Source organism: Labrus bergylta, chromosome 9 (genome assembly GCF_963930695.1).
Source record: "Labrus bergylta chromosome 9, fLabBer1.1, whole genome shotgun sequence".
NCBI lineage: Eukaryota > Metazoa > Chordata > Actinopteri > Labriformes > Labridae > Labrus > Labrus bergylta.
Genome location: NC_089203.1, coordinates 10295129 through 10315485, shown reverse-complemented (window position 1 = coordinate 10315485; position 20357 = coordinate 10295129). Strand labels below are relative to the sequence as shown.

The 20357-nt window shown below is 39.4% G+C and overlaps 2 protein-coding genes across 2 annotated transcripts in view; one reads left to right on the top strand and one right to left on the bottom strand.

The window, feature by feature from the left end:
• The window catches only part of LOC109988090 (LON peptidase N-terminal domain and RING finger protein 3), a gene marked incomplete in the record, with an annotated part of 7933 nt that extends 4958 nt beyond the window's left edge, over positions 1–2975 (top strand). The window contains 4 exon segments of the mRNA XM_065958813.1: positions 1–18; positions 111–273; positions 384–533; positions 814–2975. Coding sequence (XP_065814885.1) covers positions 1–18; positions 111–273; positions 384–533; positions 814–972 — 490 coding nt within the window.
• A 3369-nt stretch (positions 2976–6344) lies between these two features.
• On the bottom strand, positions 6345–20012 carry syvn1 (synovial apoptosis inhibitor 1, synoviolin). Its single transcript, XM_020639472.3, has 16 exons — positions 19838–20012; positions 16769–16920; positions 16544–16636; positions 15591–15743; positions 14328–14376; positions 13782–13885; positions 12418–12544; positions 12202–12301; positions 11886–11951; positions 11457–11573; positions 10565–10722; positions 10141–10287; positions 8795–8932; positions 7482–7665; positions 7269–7384; positions 6345–7169 (listed from the first exon to the last, which is right to left on the bottom strand). The coding sequence occupies exons 2-16, from the start codon at positions 16898–16900 to the stop codon at positions 6970–6972; spliced, it is 1884 nt and encodes a 627-aa protein (XP_020495128.1). The 5' UTR covers positions 16901–16920; positions 19838–20012; the 3' UTR covers positions 6345–6969.
• Between the last annotated feature and the right edge of the window lie 345 nt (positions 20013–20357).

The following is a 20357-nucleotide window of genomic DNA, read 5'->3' as shown; positions in this document are numbered from 1 at the left end:
GGAAGACAACCTCAAAGGGTTAGTGTTGGGAAGTCGTTGGTTATGTGTTCAAGAATATACGTGCATCTGTGTGTATCGAGGAAGTTTAACATTTCCCCTCTTGCTTCTAGATTCGCAGACTTCGGCTGCCTGTTGGAGATTCGCGATGTGAAATTCTTCTCCGATGGCCGTTCAGTTGTGGACACCATTGGCAGACGGAGGTTTAAAGTTATTCAGCACAGCGAGAGGGATGGATACAATACCGCTGATATAGAGTACCTCGAGGATGTTAAGGTAATAAGGGGGACGTAGACTAAGACACAGAACCTTTGTGGAGATAGTTCATTTGATGACTTGATGGAGGGTTAAAGGAAGATGTTATAGCTGTGATTCTCTGTGTGTAGGTGGAGGGTGTGGCAGAGATTGAGCTGCAGTCACTTCACGATACAGTGTACGACCAGGCCCTGGTGTGGGTCAACTCCCTGAAGACGGAGCAGAAGGAACGCATTGAAGGACACTTTGGACCCATACCTGGGAAAGACTTGGTGCTTCAGGTATGCAAGCATATACAAATTTAATTTTCTGCAAATATGTTTTGTTTTCTTAAAAAAAAAAAACTTTTCATGCGAATGAAATATGGGCCAATTTCAGAACACGGCTATGGTTATATGTGGGAAAAAAATAGGAAAGGGAAGCGCTATACAAACTGTAGTCAATTTACCATTTCCATTTTCCCGACCTATCTAATGAAGGGGAAAATGGCCCAAATATTATGTTTAAAAATGCTTCAATTTGTTGTGTTATTCAGACCATCTCCCTCTTTTCCTCCTTTAGGCCAGTCCGAATGGTCCTTCATGGTGTTGGTGGTTATTAGCTGTTCTTCCGTTAGAAGGGCGAGCCCAGCTGCCTTTCCTGGCCCTTACCTCTCTGAAAGATCGCCTAAGCGGCATACGAAAGGTGCTGCTCTTCATGGCACACAGCAGGCATCGATGACGTGCTTTTCAACAAGCACGTATCCACCTGGAATGGGCCGTAAACCACCTCATCCAAAGCTGCAGTTGAACCATTGTTCTTCCTTGGTGCACAAAGAACTGATTGTTATGTTGCACCTTATCTGTTGTAGCACCTTCCTATTCAGGTAGCAGTTCTGAGCTCTATACTGTGTGTATATATATATATATATATATATATATATATATATATATATACATGTGTATATATATATACTGTATACTTCATAAGAAAACTTACATTTATAAAAGACATAAAAATTGTAATAGAGACCTGAAATAACTGACACTATATCATCCATGCTTATTTTCTCTACTCATCATACAGAGAATGCATGCAGACCTGCACACATAAGCTAGACAGGAAGAAACTGTGACTGCTTCAAGGGAGTGTGAATAGGATTTGATGGTACCTCCTCCACAATTTAATATAATGTAGCTTCCTTTTTGTAAGTGTGATTCTGATGCATAGAACAGTTTTCTCAAACCCTTCCAACGTTTCATATAGCTGGGGGCCACACATCTAATGCCCAAAGCGTTTATGATGCCCCGGAAAGGACCTGAACGCGGCACATTAAGCAGAGTGCAGGGTCTCTCTGCATTTACAGAAAACCACCACACCTCAAAGCAAGTCATACCTGATGATGGAGATCATTTTTGTAGTCCATCCATGTTGTGTAAAGAAACACACCGTCTGCCTTTAAGTTAACTGACCATTTACAAAAATATTAGATTTGGGTTAAAACCAAATGATTATCTAGCGGTGAACTTTGAATGTCACAGTAACAGTGCTATTGTGCACATGCCCACTGTAATATTCTGTCTCAATTCTTCATGTATACAGCAAGATTCTATCGGGCCAATACGTTTGATTTGTCCAGGTTAGAATGTTGCCTTTCTTGCTGTCTTCCATTTTTGTAGTTCCATGGTCTTCCTTTTGCTTACATGGAAAAAGACACAAAAAAGAACACAATCTCAGTTTGATGGGAGTGTTATCTTTAAAGCTCATCATAACTGGCTGTCCAAAGATAATTGCTAATTTCTTATCCCAATACTTTTATATATAAATCTACTGCACAGGGCAACTTTTATTAATTCCCCGTATGTCCCTGTAGTCATTCTGCAGTACACCAAATGTTCAATTGAATGCACTCACAAAAGTAAGTGTTATAGTGTAGACATAACATGTTTTTTTATACTTCCTAACTGAAACAATATTTTTTGACAGCCATTCTGTCCTCTTTACATCATTTAAGTGATGTCCCCGTCTTCCTCTGCGTCACATAATTCAATAACAAACTCAACCTGTCCTTTTCTGAGGGTGCTTAAAGACTATTGCTCTTGTGTTTAGTTGATCCTTTTTTTGTGGTGTTTTTTTTTTTTATTCCATTATTTATTTTGTCATTATTTATGCACGCATTGATATATGTTTCACAGAAAGAGATGTTTACTTTCTTAATGCTGCTCTTAACAAAACCCCCAACCCCCAAATCCATCAGCAATAGTAATCATGTTATTATAAAGTATTATTTCTTTTTTTTTTTTTTTTTTATAAATGAAAAGTAAAAGTTGTCGAAAACAGAAGCATGTAGGGAAATTGTGCAACCATGAAGTGAAGATGGCAGCTTTTAAAACCTGTGCACCACAAACTCGAATTGAAAATGTGAATTGATTTGCTCCCTGACCACCTATGTTATAATCTCATCCAACCATAGACTGTATGGCTGCATATGTGTGTTACATGCCTCCACAATGTCTTAGAGGCTTTGATCAATGAAATCAAACTGGGCAGGCAAGGAACAAAAAGCCATTAGCCACAACACCTCCAATGTGGATACATATCAAAAAGATATTACAGACGAAGAGAAAAATGTATTCCTGGATAAATATCAAAGAGACAGAAGGAAAGGAAAAACTTGCCTGAAATTGAATCAAATATGCTTATGTTGTTTTTGCAGAACAGTGAAATAAATGTTTCAACATTGACAGTATATCCCATTTTCTTTTTGACTGCTACACTTGAATGTGTGAATGAGTTTAAGAGTCCCCAATTGAAAAAGTAAATACATAAATAAATGCATTTTAAAGGAAGAATGTGCGACTTTTTGATCCAGTAGTTGTTGCCTTTGAGCACCGGCATGAAACCAAAACAAACTGCTGGTTTGGTGACACCTCCACCACACTCAATCCTCTGCTCTCCTATAGCGACACACTCACACCTCCAATCCCTCTCCCCTCACGTTTGCACAAAGGAGTTATCAAATTGGAACACACCAAAATGAAATACAAAGTGCCAAGAGGCAGACAATATTGTCCTTGTCTCAACCTGCATTTGTTGTGTTAGCAGGCTAATGGTAGCGCTTTTAGTTTGCTTGTAGCTTCTCGTAGCATGAAAATTTACACGGAATGACAATGATCTAAAAACCTTGTTGTCAGGCAAAGCAGGCAACTGCAATGACAGTAGGAAACCTCCCTAATCTCACTCATTGTAGACAGTCATGACTCTTGAGAAATATGTTCAGAGGATATACCTGGTTTCTGCTGTATTCATGTGTAAGATGTTGCACATTCTTCCTTTAATAAGTTAAAGCATGACTTCAAAGTGTATTTATGTTTAAAGCTGATATCTGGGAAGTACTGTTCAGTGACGGTATGGTGCCTCAAGTGTGACTTCTTTCTTTTCACATTTGCATGTAAACAGCAATGGCATCTGTTTTTGGATTTTTGGGTTACTTAAATAACATCTGAACATATGTTGTGTTTTGAACAGTATTTGAAGTTTCAGATACAGCTCATTCAACTATTTTGTCTCAGAAGAATAGTATGAATTGGTGAGAGATAGCTTATTCGCTTTCCTGTTAAGAGGTAGACGAGAACATTAACACAGATCCCCAGGCCACTCTGTTTTCTGAACACAAACACAACAGTCTCGTTCCTTTAAGACATTGTTGGAATGAATTTTCTTTTTTCCCCATAATGATTCCCCGTAATGTGACCAGCTAACAATTCCAGCACAGAGCTTTCCATGACATACTTACCTCTTACATCCTCGTTGAGAACACATAGAGAGGGAAAACGCTTTTTGATTCTGATATTTTCTTCTTGTTGTTTAAGCTTGAAAGTTTACCATGACAGTCTGATCAGTGTTACAAAATCTGCCCTTACAAAGTTTCACAATCTTCATTAATGCTTCACACTTATGATGGATAATGGTGCTGCAAAGCCTTTCAAAGTTACAAAGATCTGGAGTTTTTTGTGTAAAGTATTTGATACTGATCCAATTATTTACATTTTTTTGATTTATCTTACCTGGCACATTGTAAAGCTTTGTGGAAGCGAGTTGACAGAAACACTTCCAAACTTTGCTTTTTGGCATCTCATAAAATGTTTCTAACTTCTCATACTTTCATATACTCTCACTGACTTTAGTTTATACATTAAATTCTTTTTTTTAAAAACTTCCTCGTCTCTATGTTCTATAAATGATGTTTTATTTACATGTCTGTTTTTATTATGGAGCGTTCATCGGGATTCTTAAAGTACAGCCTGAAGCTACAACTTTTGAGTCAATCAAAATGTTTGTGTTCTTAATCATGCCCGGGAGTCTGTTTTGTCCTTTGGTTGCACTCTTCAGAGCTGGTTAAGTTTCTAGTTGATGTAACTGTGTTTGCATTCAACTATTACAAAGATATATCAAACCCTAAGGCAACATTTTCAGCAACATTTTGTTAACGCCATTGTTATCAATGTTCGAATCATTCTGTGATTTATTTGATACATTGAATTGATTTTTAAAGAGTAGTCTCTGAGTATAGTGTCTAATAGTGTATAACTTTTCAAAGAGCCATACAAATATAAACCATATCTTTCTCTTCGTGTCCTCTTGCTTAACAATAAATATTAAGGTTAATTAAATACTGAGTTTCACATGTAGTGGGAAGCAGTGTGACCCAGGATGTGTACTACCACTAATTTATACATAATGAGCTAACGAAGTGTGTTTCCCTTGGATTTTTCAATCTTTTTTTTGTGAGACTTTACTCTTTTTGTGCCTTTAATGATCCGTTTAGTAACACTAAGGCGTACATTTTGAAAGTACATGGTTTACCCTTTGCTGCATTTATGGTTCCAATTCTTTGTTAAGGGGAAAATGGAACTGAAATCTTCCAAGTAATTGGAACAAAAACAGAGAGAACATGCTTAGAAATAACAAAACATGTCATGTCAGAAAAAAACACATTACCATACAAGAATGACATCTATGAAAGTAGAATTAGAGGACGGTTTCCAGCACAACTTCACCAACTACCAAGGTCCATGGAGAGTAAAATGTTTAAAGAGGTCCAAAGCTCCAGCAACACGTGTAGTATGAAGATCAATATTAATACATTTATTAGGCCGACACGTTTAAGCTTTTGAGCTTCAGTCATCGGCTCATGACCCTGATGAAGGTCACAAGCCGAAACATGTCAGACTACAAGTGTTGCTGGAGCTTTTTGACTTCATAAAAGTATTAATACCAAGGACAATCTTTTCTATTTTGTTTTTTTGCCAAATGATTTTGATTATGATTATGTTTCCTGTTTAAGTAGAGCAAACCTAAAACTAGTGTTGTAGTCATGACCACTCTAACCGAGATCAAAACATACCCAAGACCAGAGTGCTCCTAGACCGAGACGAGACCAAGACATTAAGGGATCAGGACCAAGTCCAGACCAAGGCAGGGTGAGACCGAGACGACACCAAGACCATAAATATCAGTGAAAAATCATCAACTGGTGTGCAGCGGGCATGTCACTCACTTAGACCGTAACACTGGGAAGGTTGCTGCCGTAACCTGGGGATAAAAATCTAACTACAATTGAATTGAAATATTGTTGTTGTAGAAAGCTGTATTTTCCTTCTTATCACAGTGATGACGTGGAAAAATAGCCTGTCAGTGGTGGTTTAATTTAAAAGCCAGAGTCCGCCCAGCCTGAGACAGAGACAAGAGGAGAGATTCCTAGACGAGACAGAGACCTTTAAAAAGTGTTCTTGAGACTAAGACCGATTTCAAGTACTACAAAACAACCTAAAACTACCTGACTGAAGTGTTAAAATGGCTTCTCTTCTTTTCCAAATGGGTTCCAAAAGCCAGGACATTAAAAAAACAAAAAACAATTAAGCAAAATAAATTCAAATTAAGTTAGAAAATGCAAAGTGCAAAGACTAAATGAAAAGTCGTAAAAGTTAGCGTAAGTGTAGCCCTGATGTAAATGTGCATTTATTCATTGAGTGAATTCATGATCCTTGGCAAGACTCAGCACTATAGTACCTGTTTGTGAACATGCAAACCAACACACCTGTTGTGCCAGCACCATTTAAGTCTTTCAGTTTATTCAGCATCATGTAGAGATCACCTTTTAAAACTCTTTATACAGTATATACACATCCAGATGGATCAATATGTTACAACATCTGTAGTGGCAACAGGGTAGGGATGGATGAAGAGGAAAGCTGTGGCTGTTGCAGTTGATTCACTTCCCTAGATTTGATTTCTCCAATGCTCTATTACATACTAATGTAAGGATTTGGGCCAATTTTATACTAAAGAACGCTGAAATAAACAAAATTCAAAAGTACAAGCAAGACCTTATCAACAGTAAAACTACCAAACACAAATCCAAATAATGTGTCTCTCAAATTGACCAGATCTTAAATTAAAATGAGAACTTTTTCGATTAAAATTTACAAACACCTGCAGGACTCTCATTGTAGTAATGATCCTACCGAAGAAAAAAGGTGGCCTATTGCTTTCTGAAACAAGCAGTACAGATCATTGCATCCCTCAGTAGCCGCCAAGAGTCCAACTCTACACAATAGAAATCTGTGGAAGGCAAGCGCCTACAGAAATAGAGACGATGAGAAACAAAAGCAACAATAAAGTCAGCTCAGAGTTCCCGTTGGTCCAGGGCATTATGTTTAAGGCAGAGCACATGGATCAGTTGTCAGGGGGGGGTGAGGATGATGGCGAAGACGTCTCTAATTTGCGAAGACGGCGACGCCTGAGCTCAGCGGTGTTGGGTTCTCCATCCTCTACTGCCACTCCTTCCTGAATCTCTTCAGTTCCTTCTATGTCCAAATCAACAGGAGTGGAGTCTGTTGGCTCAAAGGAAACAGTGTCTCTGTCCTCCCCTTCAGCTTAAAAAAGGAATATTCAATTAAAGCCCACATTCTGTGATGTAATCCTCTTGGTTGTCTTCAAAGTATTTTGTACATGTGATTTGTAACAATACTTACATCTTTGGGAGTCTTTTTCCTGTCTAGGGCTGTCCTTGCTACTGTCAGCCGCAGGAGATGAAGCAGCATGATTTGTCCTGCTGGATTCTCCAGTGATACCTTCAGGCTGAGGAGGACTGTGGAGAACACAGGGGCACAAGCAAAATAAAAAAAACTACTATATTTTCAAAATTCAGAAAATATGTGGCTGACACTAAAAGAAGGCTCCATTACGTGAGCGTTGCAACAGTGCTTAGGTAGTGGTGGATGTTGAGCATGGCAGCATCCAGTAGGGTGTGAATATTCTGGAGACACTGGAGCCTGGCCTCAAGGCCCCGTCGGCCTTCTGCCTCCAGCTCCCTCAATTCCTCCTCCGAGAGTCGGGACAGAGACGGGGGAGGCGGCGGCATTGAAGACACTGGTGAGGGAGGAAAGGCAAAACGGAAGCTGGTCAAGTTGAATAAAGGGCAGACGTAGGAGCAGAACATCAAGATAATATGTGGTGTGTGTTTAAAGGATCTCACAGGGTGATTGACGGTTCTCTATATAAAAAGGTAGGAACCTTTGTTACCGGTCAAGGGTTCCACACAGAAGGGAAAACTGTTTTTTGACCGCTAAGCAGTTGCATTACAAGCAGGCATATTTTTGTATGGAAATATGGACATGTGGAGCCAGTGAACATCAAATAAATGAATGGCATGATCAACAAGGCAATTTGATTTGAACTTTCATTGATCCGACAAGGTAACGTTAGCGCGTCAGTGGCTTAAAGCGTTAGCTTAGCCTCTACAGGCAGGTCTAACACAATCTGTAGTAATGAAAGCCCTCATCTCTCTCCTACAAAACAATCATGTGTTTGTCCCTACAGTCTTAATCAGAGTCTGAGATGTAGCTTTTAACTTCCTCTGGGACCTATCCTGAGGGGTTAATATTTCATCAATGTAATTGTATTGTTAACTGTAAAAATAAAAGGATGCACTTTGACATTAAAAAGAGTATTTCTCATGTTGTGGTAAATGTTAGTGACTCTCACAGTGTGGGGTTGTGGTTACGTCCAACACTCAACAAAAATGTTGATATGTAAGTAAATATTTTGTCATACATAATTCACCCACATACATTTCAGTCCGCTTTCACACATGTACTGCATTCCTGAAAAATGGGCTGGGCTGCACGTAGCATTGAAAACGTCAGAATCCACACTTTCCACAGACTCGTTCCTTACAGCCCGCTGGTACAAAGTTTGTGTGATGATCGCACTGATAAATGCATCAAGTTATTGTCCTGGCTGTTCATGGTTAGCGAGTAGGTGCGATTGCGACATTGTTCACATTAAGAAGAGTTTCTCTGCTTTATACTCTTCACCTCCGTCCTCTTATTTTTTGGTATAAAACAGTGAGCAGCCATGGCAGAATCAAGTCACTCCACTTTCAGTCTTTGTTACAATCTGACATTCCTGTCTCTCTTATTTTTCCAGTTTAATCAAAAGACTGCTAAGTCAATGTATTAATTTAAGAGTGAACGACAGAACGAAGTGCAGCACATACCAAAGGGGGGAGGTGGTGGCATGGGTAACCATGGCGCAGTGGGAAATGGAGGAGGCGGGAAGGAAAAGGGGAAGCCCGGCATCGCAGATCCTGGAGCAGCAGTGGTGTCTGCAGACGATGAGGGCGGCTGGCTGGAGCCTAAAAGAAATCAAACAATTACCATTGGTTGTAGACATCAAGGTGTTCTAAAGAAGTCTTTTTCAAACACCCAGTGGGACATTAAAAAGTAACTATAAAAACTACTTGTCACTATAACATTTAAAAGTAGAATTTTCACTGCACATCGAAATCTGTTTTCTTTTACTTTACAAATTCTTTCCATTTTCAAAAATGACACACATCACTCTTTAGCCAATCAAAATCAAGCAGCCTCTATGAGCGAGACTGATCAGAAAGTTGATCTACCTCTGAAAAGTAGCTACTATCTACTCTTAAAATGGACACATATTAAAAGTCAAAGACCACCAGGCAACCAGACTGAACATGACTCAGCTATTTAAAGAGCCACCAAATACCACCTGCACATCTAAATCTCATAGGTATAAACTAGCATACATCAGCGATGTGTGCTCTGCCTCAAGATCCTCGCCAATGAGTCTTTAAAACAATCAAAACTTGAACAACACCTGAAACAAAAGCACCCAGCAGAAGCTGACAAATCCATATGCTATTTTAAACGGAAAGAAGAGCAGCAGCCGAGCAGTCGGCAACATTCAAGCCTGAGGGCCTCATTTCTGGCCTGTTACCACATTGACTGTGCAAAGAAACCACACACAGTAGGTTCATAGGAAGAGAAAATAAAAGTATGTTCACTGTTAACAGGAACAGTAACAAAGACTGTTTATTCCTACAGAGATACATGTTGAGTGTCACTGAAGAGATAAAGATACTAACAAGTGTACTGTTACTATAACTGTTAATATTGTTAAGAACATTACACTGTGATTAAAACAGAAGAGGGACACATTGAATGTAATGAATAAATAACAAGAGAGAAAAATGCTAAACACATTTTGTTCACCATTATTGTTGTATATTAGTAAGACAGCATTTACTGTAATACTGTTTACAACAATACATTAAATGAAGTCAATTAATTACCATATCATTAATTGTTCGTAAAAAAATCTGTATAAGGGATATGTGCTAAAGAGGGCAAAGTTTGGGAACCTCTTTTCTAGAGAAAAAATAATATACAATGTCATGCCAGTTTAGGTGTCCTAATACAGTTTTCAGTGGCATTGGGATAGAAATACACCAACAAAGGAGAACATTTAAATAAATAAAAAAAAGTTAGTGAAAACTCAAAAGTGTGGGGCCTCTTTTTTCACAGAAGGTCTCCTTACCAGCTGCCTGTGTAGCCTCTGTACTGTCTTGTGAAGCATCACCAGTCCCAGGAGCTGCAGCTTCTGCAGCAGGAGGAGGGACTGCAGGGAAGGGACCCCAGAAGGGGAACATGCCAGGTGGAAATCCAGGTAACATGCCTGGGGCGACTGAAAGTGACAAATCAAACAGTTTTGATGGCAGAGTTCATAAAGTGGTGTGATGTCTGTCAAACAGGTAAATGTACCCAGCAATACTACAGCTGTATCTGTAAGTAGGAGTGTTGCTTCAAAGGCATTGTACTGCTTTGGGTAACTACAACACAGAGGGGGTTCTACATTTAAGGGCAATCACATGTCACACATCATACGCTGCTAGTCATTTGGGCATCGGCATGCTTAATTAGTTACAAAGGTATTGATTATGTGTAATGGTTTTTACTCTCACCATTTGCAGGTGGGGCTGCAGGAGCATTAGCAGGTGCTGCAGGAGCAGGGGGCGGGGCCTGGGCCTGGGCTGGAGTTTGGTTGTTATTAGATGCACGGAGGACGTCCATGCGACAGGTGGGGCAGGTCTGTTGCCTCTGGAACCAAGAGCGCAAGCAGCTGCGGGGAGGAAGAAAGGGCAACAGAACATTACTTAAAGGGAGAATGTATGACTTTTTTATCCAGTAGATGTCGCCCATGAGCACCAGCATGAAAACAAAACAGAAAAACAGCTGTTTGGCAACACCTCCCCAATTCTGAAGACTCCGCTCTTTCAGCGACACACCTCCAACACCCCTCCAGTTATCAAATGGAACGCACCATAGTTAAGCACCATAATTAAGCACCATTAAGCGGACGACAAAATGGTCCTTTACTCTAGCTGGAGTAGCCTGTGGCCTTCATTTATGTGTGAGCAGGCTCATGTTAGCACGCTTTAGTTAGCACGTAGCTTCATATTGCACATAAAGTGACACGGAATGACAGCGATCTAAACACACTCACATGACATCCAAATAGGCAGTGAGTAATGTCAAATGAATTGCTGGTTCTTCTTTTCTCTAGTCCTTGACTAAAACCGCTTTATACACAAGGCTGTCACGTCCATGAAAACATGATGTCGACAAAATACGGCTTGTGGAACTCAATCATTGTAGACTCATGACTCTCTGATTTCTGCTACATTTATGTGTAAAATGTTGCACATTCTGCCTTTAAAGCTTGTCCTTGATATAAGAGTAATAAAAAAGCAACATTTAGAAAGAATTCAACACTAACACTAAACTATCTCAACTGTTTAGCTTTGCGGTCTGCAAAGTTTCCTGCTGATTCAGAACGATCACTGCAGGACTTACCTGGAGTGAAAAATGTGATTACAAGGTAGTTTCTTGGCTCCAGTGACCATTTCCTCTCGACAGATGATACAGACGTTGTCAGAGGCCTGCAGGTCTTCAGGAGTAGCATCAGGGTATCTGAATATGGGAGAAGAAAAAAAATTATAAGTATAAAATAATTCAACACTTCTATAATACTGTGCTGAAAGAGGAGCTTTTAGACAAGCAACACTAACTCACCAGTTAAAATGAATGGCTTAACATAAATTACAGAAAAAGTACTGGTACGTCAGACAAATTAAAATAGTTAACTACAACCAAGTCACATCTTATTAAAGCTACTTAGATCAGCTGGTAGGACATAAACATTTGAATGAAAATAAAAACTGAGTTATGTTTATGTCTTACATTTATCTCTAGGAAATAGTGACTAGGCTTGACATTACTTACAATGTATTCATGTTGCGGATGGCTCTTCGAGACATTATAGCATCTGTTACAGCTTTCTTGAACTGCCTGAGAGAGAGTAGAAATAATACCAGAATCAAAACATGCCTTCATACAGAATTCTTGAATTATCCAGTGACTAACAAGAAAAAGTTACTTAAAGAGAGAAGTCATATCACTAATATTGGGAATAGCTGACCTACTACTCCACATTTAAAACATGTTTTTAGTCCTGTGTAAGATAGCTGATTGTTAAAAAGGAGATAAAACAAAACCAACTTTCTGATTTCCACAGAAACAGAGGAATACAAATGCTCACCTCATAGCCAGATACATAGGGCGGATTGCAAACAGGGGGAAGGTGTGGACCTTTATCATGATGGTCATAAAGGCGATGTACAGGAGCACTTTGATGAAACCTAAATAAAAACAATATGAGTATGCTTGCCAACATTTCATCTGCCACTGCACAAAACAGGTAACGAATAAAACAACATGTCAGTATGACATTCAGAGCTCAAGCTGAATAGAGCACCTGTGAAGAGCTCAGTGTACAGCATGTAGACGGCCTTATTGTCCCAAGGGTTTTCACTCTGCAGGTCAACTGTGTGCAGCACGTACTTGATGAAGGTTGTCAACACCATGGTCAGCAGGATGGCATACTGAGGATAGAGACATGTGGCTCAGGGTTAATACTTTCACATTTCAAAAAGGAATCAGTCATACAATATGTACATCGTAAAGTCCGGGGGAGGATGCCATGTTGGTATATCCAGGACTTGTCCACTTTGCTGATCCGAGTCTCCAGCTCCTGATGGAGGTATGAATAGCTGTTGAATCACTGAGGCTGTGGTCAAAAAGATTCTCCAAACTTTTGACCGGCTTTTCTTTGATGAATGGAATCTTGGTACCACTCAGGGAACTTGTCAGAGACTCTGCCTTTCCTCAGCACAAGTGATCTGGATTTGGCAGGATTCAAGTCCATGCATTCACACTCTATGAGCCTCTCCAGTCCTTGGAGTATCTATCTATTCATTAAAAAAAATCCCAGTCGGGCTGGAGCGAGGAGAGTGCAGGCCAGCAGGGGACTGGGGAGGAGAGAGAATCGTGCTTTGGCACAGTTCAGGGCAAAGGGGGTAAGGTGAATGGAAGCAGCTAAGACTGTGGACGCCAATTTGCAATAGCTACCGAATTTGACAGTCGACCCACACCCATGAACTTTAAAGAAACCAGCCATTATCGTTTATTTTTTTTTTTTATTGTCAACCAAACTAAACCTGAACTCACAGAAGACGCCTGGGCTCGTCGCTCACTAAGTGCCTTCCAGTGAGAACAATGCCGGTGGCTTGGCAGACCAGAATGCTAACCCAGTCTTGTGTTTTCCAGTCATGAGAACTAGTCCTTTCTTTTCAATTTGTGAAAATAATGTGCCAATAAAACATATAAAGAATGTGCACAAGCAACACATCTCGGAGTGTCTTTGAGGGACCAGTCCAAGTAAAGTCCTGATCTCTCGTGTCAAATAAGACATAGGACACCTTTCAACTGTTAATAGCTGAAAACCTACATTAAGCAAGAATAGTGGAATATTCCACCTTAAAAATGACATAAATTGGTCTGTCCAGTTCCCAAAATGCTTACAACATAACTCAACTTATAAAATGGCTTATCAATTTCCAAAACCAATGACATTTCTCATGTTCAATGTGGTCTTTGTGCTCATTTCAAAAACTCAATGTTTTTCAAATCCTCACATTCTATTTCATTTTTTTTTTTTTTTTTTTTACATTTTACACAACGTACAAACTTTGTAGTCAATTAGGAGGTATTAAAGATGGATCAAACATGCCTTCAGTTAAAATAGAGCTTAAACTCAGCTTTAATTAAAGTATGACAAACCTCAAATCCAAAAACCAGCTGGACTGAGGCTCCCCGAGTGATGATGCTCTGACATGCATGGGTGACAAACAGGAAATCCATGATCGCCAGCAATCCCATGAGAGCTGTGAGAAATAGAGAAGTTACACATATATATATATAAAAAACACTGCATCATTCATTGAGGAGGAGAGGAAACTTCATTGAACATAGACAAACATGTCTTTATTACAAACAAAAGTAAACATGAACATTAAACTATAACTATATTATTAAAATGACTCTGTAGTCACAGGAGAGCTGGAGGCTGTCCTGGGTTTAAATACAGCAGTCTGTATGAAATAAACAGTCACTTAGATAGCTCCTGAGTTCATCTGCTATGGTGTTTTACTTTGTAAGTGTCAACTTCTCTCATTTCTGTCATGAGGATCCACTGAACTGTGATGCACCTGGCCTCATGTGCAAACAGAAACATTTGCAAAGAGTTTCGAGACGAGAAAAACGAAGCAAGTGGACAGAGAAGGAAATAAAGAATCATTTCTGATGTGGCTGATAACTTGTACTTACATAAAACTCTCATGTGAAAAATCCAGGATATGTTTGGACTCCTTTCCATCTGGTAGAAGAGGAATTAAAAACACATTCAATTATTGACTCCTAAACTGTGGGTAACTGGTCATTGTATACAAGATTACCATATCAGAAGTACAGAAACCTGTGATGGGTTCATCTTGATACCGATGTCTGCTATCTTTAATAGCAGATCAGCAGAAGCCTTTGTCATCTTCCTTTTCTTTCCGTTACAAAACTTTTTATTGTATTTTCCGTTGAGCCATTTTTAAAAAAACTCTGATCTAGATCGTTTCCCGTCGGTAGAATCGCATGTATATAGGAACAATGGTACATTATATTAAAAACACAAACTTCTTTTGATTTGTACTGGTGGCTTTTGATCACAACTGATCTTGGTTTGCCTGGAGCTGTGTGTGTGGGCACAGGTGGGCTCTCTCAACATGCAGTTCTATACTCAAGTACATCTCAGAGGAGTATTACCTCAAAACTTATCATTGAACTATCTTCTTTGTTTTCTGGTACATTATAAACTCATATTCTCTCTCAATGACCTTCCCTTCTGGTCAGCGAGTTTGCATTTTTAAGATGTTTCTCATCATCTGCTGCCCCGTCTACGGTCTCGTCTCCACCTTGTCAATGAAATCCTCTGCTTCTCTGATTCTCTGGTGTATTTTGATAACTTTGTCTTTAATGTCATCCAGCTGTTGACCTTTCTTAAGTCTTTGATTTCTACTAGAACCCTCTCCAAATCTACTTTCCACTTTTTGTTGCATTTCTGCCTTCCGCCATTTTTCCTGTTGTTAGCATACCACCTCATGGTTCTTTGTCCTCCTGGTGAAATCTGGCTTAAAATTCTTACGTCCTTCCCTGGTTTCCATCTTAAACTCAATATTTACGAGGGTTTATTTAGTAATATGCAGGATGATATTTGAAGTACTGTCAGCGGACACAACGTATTAAGTTGCCGTCTGGGGTGGGGGCAGAACCTGATGCCCCATTACTAAACTTGTTAATCAACTGTTTTTTTTTAAAATTAAAACTTACAAGAAGGGCGAAACTAAAATGAAGTCCATAAATGATCACTTTTAAAATATCAATACATTTTCTTTAAACTATTGCAAGAGCCCTCATATACTTTAGTATATCCAGAAGCTTTTCACAAATCTCGGTTCTGCCTTCGTATTCTGTAGACACATCAGGTGGATTCAGTTTACTGTGTTATGTATTAGATTTGGAAGTTTAGCTCTCATCACTCACAAAGTCCACCCGGTCCTCAGCCAGCCAATGAAAGCACTTGAGGAAGAGCAGGAGGGTGAAGAGGGCAACAAAGCGAGGGGAGAAGTCGTCCCTGAATACAGTGAATGCAAGGCACGTCTCGGTCACTGCGTACCAGGAGCGCTCAATGAGATGCTGGATGTAGAGAGGAAGACATGTAAACAAACATAATACAGATCATGCTTTTAAAATATGCAAAATACAAATTTAAATTGTTCTCATTTAAAGAGGTCATATTATGCCCTTTTTGGGGTTTGTATATTTAATCTATGTACCAACTAAAGTATGTTCACAATAGCTAAAGTTATAAAAAAAGTGTCTGTTTTCATGAACTGCCGCTCCATGCACCGGCTCTCTTCTGACTCTCTCTCTAAGGCTCTGAAGTGCCCACGTTCAGAGTCCTCACGTGTGCCAAGTCTGATCTGATTGGTCGGCCTGTTGGCTCTGCCGTAATTGGTCAGTCGTTCAGCGTGGTTCTCGGATATGCCACGCCCCTTTTACCATATTGGGAATGCAGCCACTTTGGCTCCATCTGAGGGGAGCATAAACATTAGCACCTTAGTGGGCGTGCTACAGAAGTTAACGGGCGTGCAACATGAGCTGCTGGGCTTGTCACAACGAGCCAATGGACTTAGATCAGTGATCTCACACTGACAAGACGTCACACTGGCAAATTATTTTCGAGGGGGGCTAGAACCGAGCGTTACATGCAGCTAATGCTACAGCTAACAGGAGGATTGGGAGAAGCCGCGTTTCCGCAGACTTTGAATTTTTGCAAATAGATGTGCCTAAACATGCACAGGACACTTGGAAAACACACTTAAGAGCATATAAAACCAGAAAAAGCATAATATGACCCCTTTAACACCAAGAAACTAATGTGAATGTTATCACAAATGTGTGAAATGATCAAAAGAACATAAACAGAACTCTACCTCCATTTCTGCAGCTCTTAGCTGTCCAAAGAATACTTTCCTCATGAACTTTCCCAACAGAAACACCAGAACAAAGGCCTGAATGTACAACACCTGTTTTCATAAACACAACAAACAACAGAACTGTTTGTTTTCTCCGCCACAATTTCAATTTGATCCTTATAGACACAAATATGGGTTGAAATCCTTGAATAAGCTAAACCTTCCTGCTGGAACTGCTCTTACCGCCATGCTGGGGCTGCTTTTGGTTAGGTAGACCACAGTGGGGTAGAACTGGTGTTTGAGGAGGTAAGCATGTGCCACCACAGCCCCAGTCAAAGCCAGACTGGTGGCTGTCACCAAGGCTGCTCGTACCATTTTGGAGTCAGCTACAGACACTGCAGTGAGGAAACAGAGGAAGAGAAAGAAGAAGAGGCAGAGGGTTGTTGAATGTGAAAGCAGATTGATGGAACAGAGAAACATGCAAATAAATAGGAGAGAATGTTTGCCTGAAAGAAATCTGTTTCTGCTATGTTCATTTTACTGACACAGAACTGAGCAACAGTACAGGATTAAAACATCATCAAACCAAAAACCAAACTTTTCACTCCAAATGTTAAACATATTGATACCCACTGCATATACAACTAATGTTACAATTAGTTCCTTCTAGCTCCTTCCTATTATAATTATTTGTATGGTTATTATTATAAACCTTTTTGTCAGAGACAACATTGTCACTCTTAAGGTAGTTTTGATTTAATGAACAATATATGTTATCCATAGTTAGTTGCGTAGCTGACATTATTGACAGGCTGTTGCGATGTAACTGTTCGTCAAGAGGCTTAAACCTCAGCTCCAGCTCTCAGTCTAACTTTCAGTCAACCTAACGACTGGCTGAGACAGGATGTCCAGCATGGTGGCTGCTGCCGATGAGCCTCCGGAGCCCCCTGCAGCGACAGATGGATGACGTCAGTCAGGCTTCATCCGTTAATGTTTACATTCTATGGTCCTATCGCTGTTCTAACCAGACACACAGAGCTCTGCTCATATCATACAACATGTCATATTTCTTTGTAGCAGACCTTTTCACTTGTCTCTAAGAAAAGTAATAAAAACATGAACATATTATTCACACTGCCTATTTATTTTTTTCAGTTCCACAAAGTAAAACATTTTTTGGGGATTAAATGATCATTTTGTATCCAATAGAACTAAATAGTAGAAACACTAAATTGGGCTGAATCATCCTATGTTTTAATGAATGGTTAAATCTGATTTATTCATCTTGTAAAGGACAGATGCATGCACCACAATTTAGGAATAACTGATGAGACACTGATGGCAGGGTTTTAGCAAAACTTCATATAATTTTGCACACACCAATATGATTTGTCTTTTTAAAATGAATATGGTCAGACCTAAAACACATAGCGCATGTATGTGCACAGGGAAGCACTTGATTCATGCTTTTATCACCTGTAGAATTGATTACTGTAATGCTCTTCTCTCTGGTCTTCTGAAAAAGAATATTTCTCAGTTGCAGCTTCTACAAAATTCAGCCTGAAGAGTGCTGACGAAGACCAGAAAGAGAGCACACATTACACCGATTTTAAAGTCTCTGCATTGGCTACCCGTTTGTTTTATAATTGATTTTAAGATTATCTTATTGGTTTTCAAAGCTGTTAATGGTATTGCTTATTTATCTCATTTGCTTTTAACTTATGAGCCCACCAGAGCCCTCAGATCTTTTGGTTGTTCCAAACGTCCAGACTAAAACCTACGGTGAGGCATCTTTTTATTACAATGGCCCCCCGTCTGTGGAACAATTTACCTGGAGACCTGAGGTCAGAACACAATGTAAACATTTTTAAAAGCAAACTCAAGACCTACCTTTTTAAATCTAGCTTTTAACTGAATCTCATTTTATCTAGTTTTACTACATTTTCAACCTCCTGTGTTTCCTCATTAAGAATTAATGATAGCGTTGGGGCGCTGGTGGCACAGTGGTTAGTGCGTGTGCCCCATGTATGGAGGCTGTAGTCTTCCAAGCGGGCGGCCCAGGTTCGAATCTGGCCTGTGGCTCCTTTCCTGCATGTCATTCCCCACTCTCTCTCTCCCTGATTTCTGACTCTATCCACTGTCCTATCTCTCCATTAAAAGGCACAAAAGCCCAAAAATAAATCTTGAAAAAAAAGAAGAATTAATGAAAGCGTTTCCTCAGTCCTACCTGTTTTTATCTAGTGAGTTTACCTTAGTTTTTGGATCGTGGGGTAGGGAATCATGTTGTTGCTGTTTGATTTATGTTGATGTAAAGCACTTTGTGATACATCGTTGTATGAAAAGTGCTATACAAATAAAGTTTGATTGATTGATACAACACTTGGGGGTATTTTCTCTGAATATGTGGCAATCTCTCTAATACTAAGTATCTTAAAATTGAAATGTAATTGACCTGCTCCAGAGGAGACAATGATATTAAAAACAATGGGATGCGTTTTTCATGTGTTGGTGGGGGGCTTTTTATGAGGAACTAATTATGAACTGTTTTTTTTTTAATCTAGACAGGATTTTCTTTAAAAGGTTTTTACATTTTCCACAGTTATTATTTGCGCTTAATATTACACACCATTAAAACATCTATGCAAAGAAATAAAAGTGTTTAATTTGAGACAGATCAAAAGGACTTACAACAAATACTAAGTCATGTTTATGAGTTCAATAAAGACTAAACACACCTCACATCAACACTGCAGCTGAAATGATTGATGTCGTAAAGACACATTAAATTTAATATTCTAAAATCCCCATGTGGTATCTCAGGAAAACCTGTCAACAACAGAGTTTTATAATTTTAATCAGGTTTTTATATTTATTATTATATTTACTGAGATGGAAAGAGAAACTGAATAGCATGGTGTACACTCCCACTTTCATGCCTGCTGCATCTTTCCCTCCGATGCCTACTTCCACATATTAACAGCATCAACGTCATCTTGGCTTTTAAACGAAACACTTTTAATAAAATAAAAAGCAACATTAATCTACCCAAAGAAGAAGAAGGAGCTACTTAAGCTAACTTAGCTCGCTAACATTGTAGCCAATTTAGTAAAACATCCAAGTCTTTAAGGAAGCTGAGCAAAGTCGGAAAACAATTGTAGACTAATTGTAGACTTGACAACACGTTGGTTATGTGTTTGTTTGTTGAAGTACAGCGACTTTGCTTCAGAGATTAACTGTTAAAGACACTTAGTTATGTTAGATGGAGCTAGCTAACATTAGCTGAGTAGGTGCAGCTGTCAGAGCTCTACTCACCAACTCGATATCTACCAAAGTCTCGCTTCTTGTGTAATTTGACGGATCCCTCCTGCTTGAATGTCGAGCTAGTCCATTTTATCGCTTCACATTTGTCGCTTACAGCAGGTATTCTCCTCGACTGTCGGGCTACGTGTTTATCAAAGGCTCGCTGATAGAAAGCCACCTCACATCCGGCCGACCATGTGACGCAACAACACTTCATCTCTGACACGTTACCTGTTTTCTGTCACTTCAAGCAGGTCCAAAGATACTTTTCACGACTTTTAAAATAAACTAAATATTTGCGTTGAATCGAATATGCTGTGTGTTTGTTTTTTTGCGAGCAAAAAGACACATTTTATTTCCAATTTAAAAAGTGATGCAGCTTTAGGAAGTTTACGGTAAATATAAACGTGGACCAATGGGAAGTTGTTCTGACAGCAGGCCTGTTTTACCTATCGTTTTAACCTATGGGTTTTACTCATTTTGCTTACACAGTCTATATGATGCAACATTTGATAGATTTATTATAAGACAA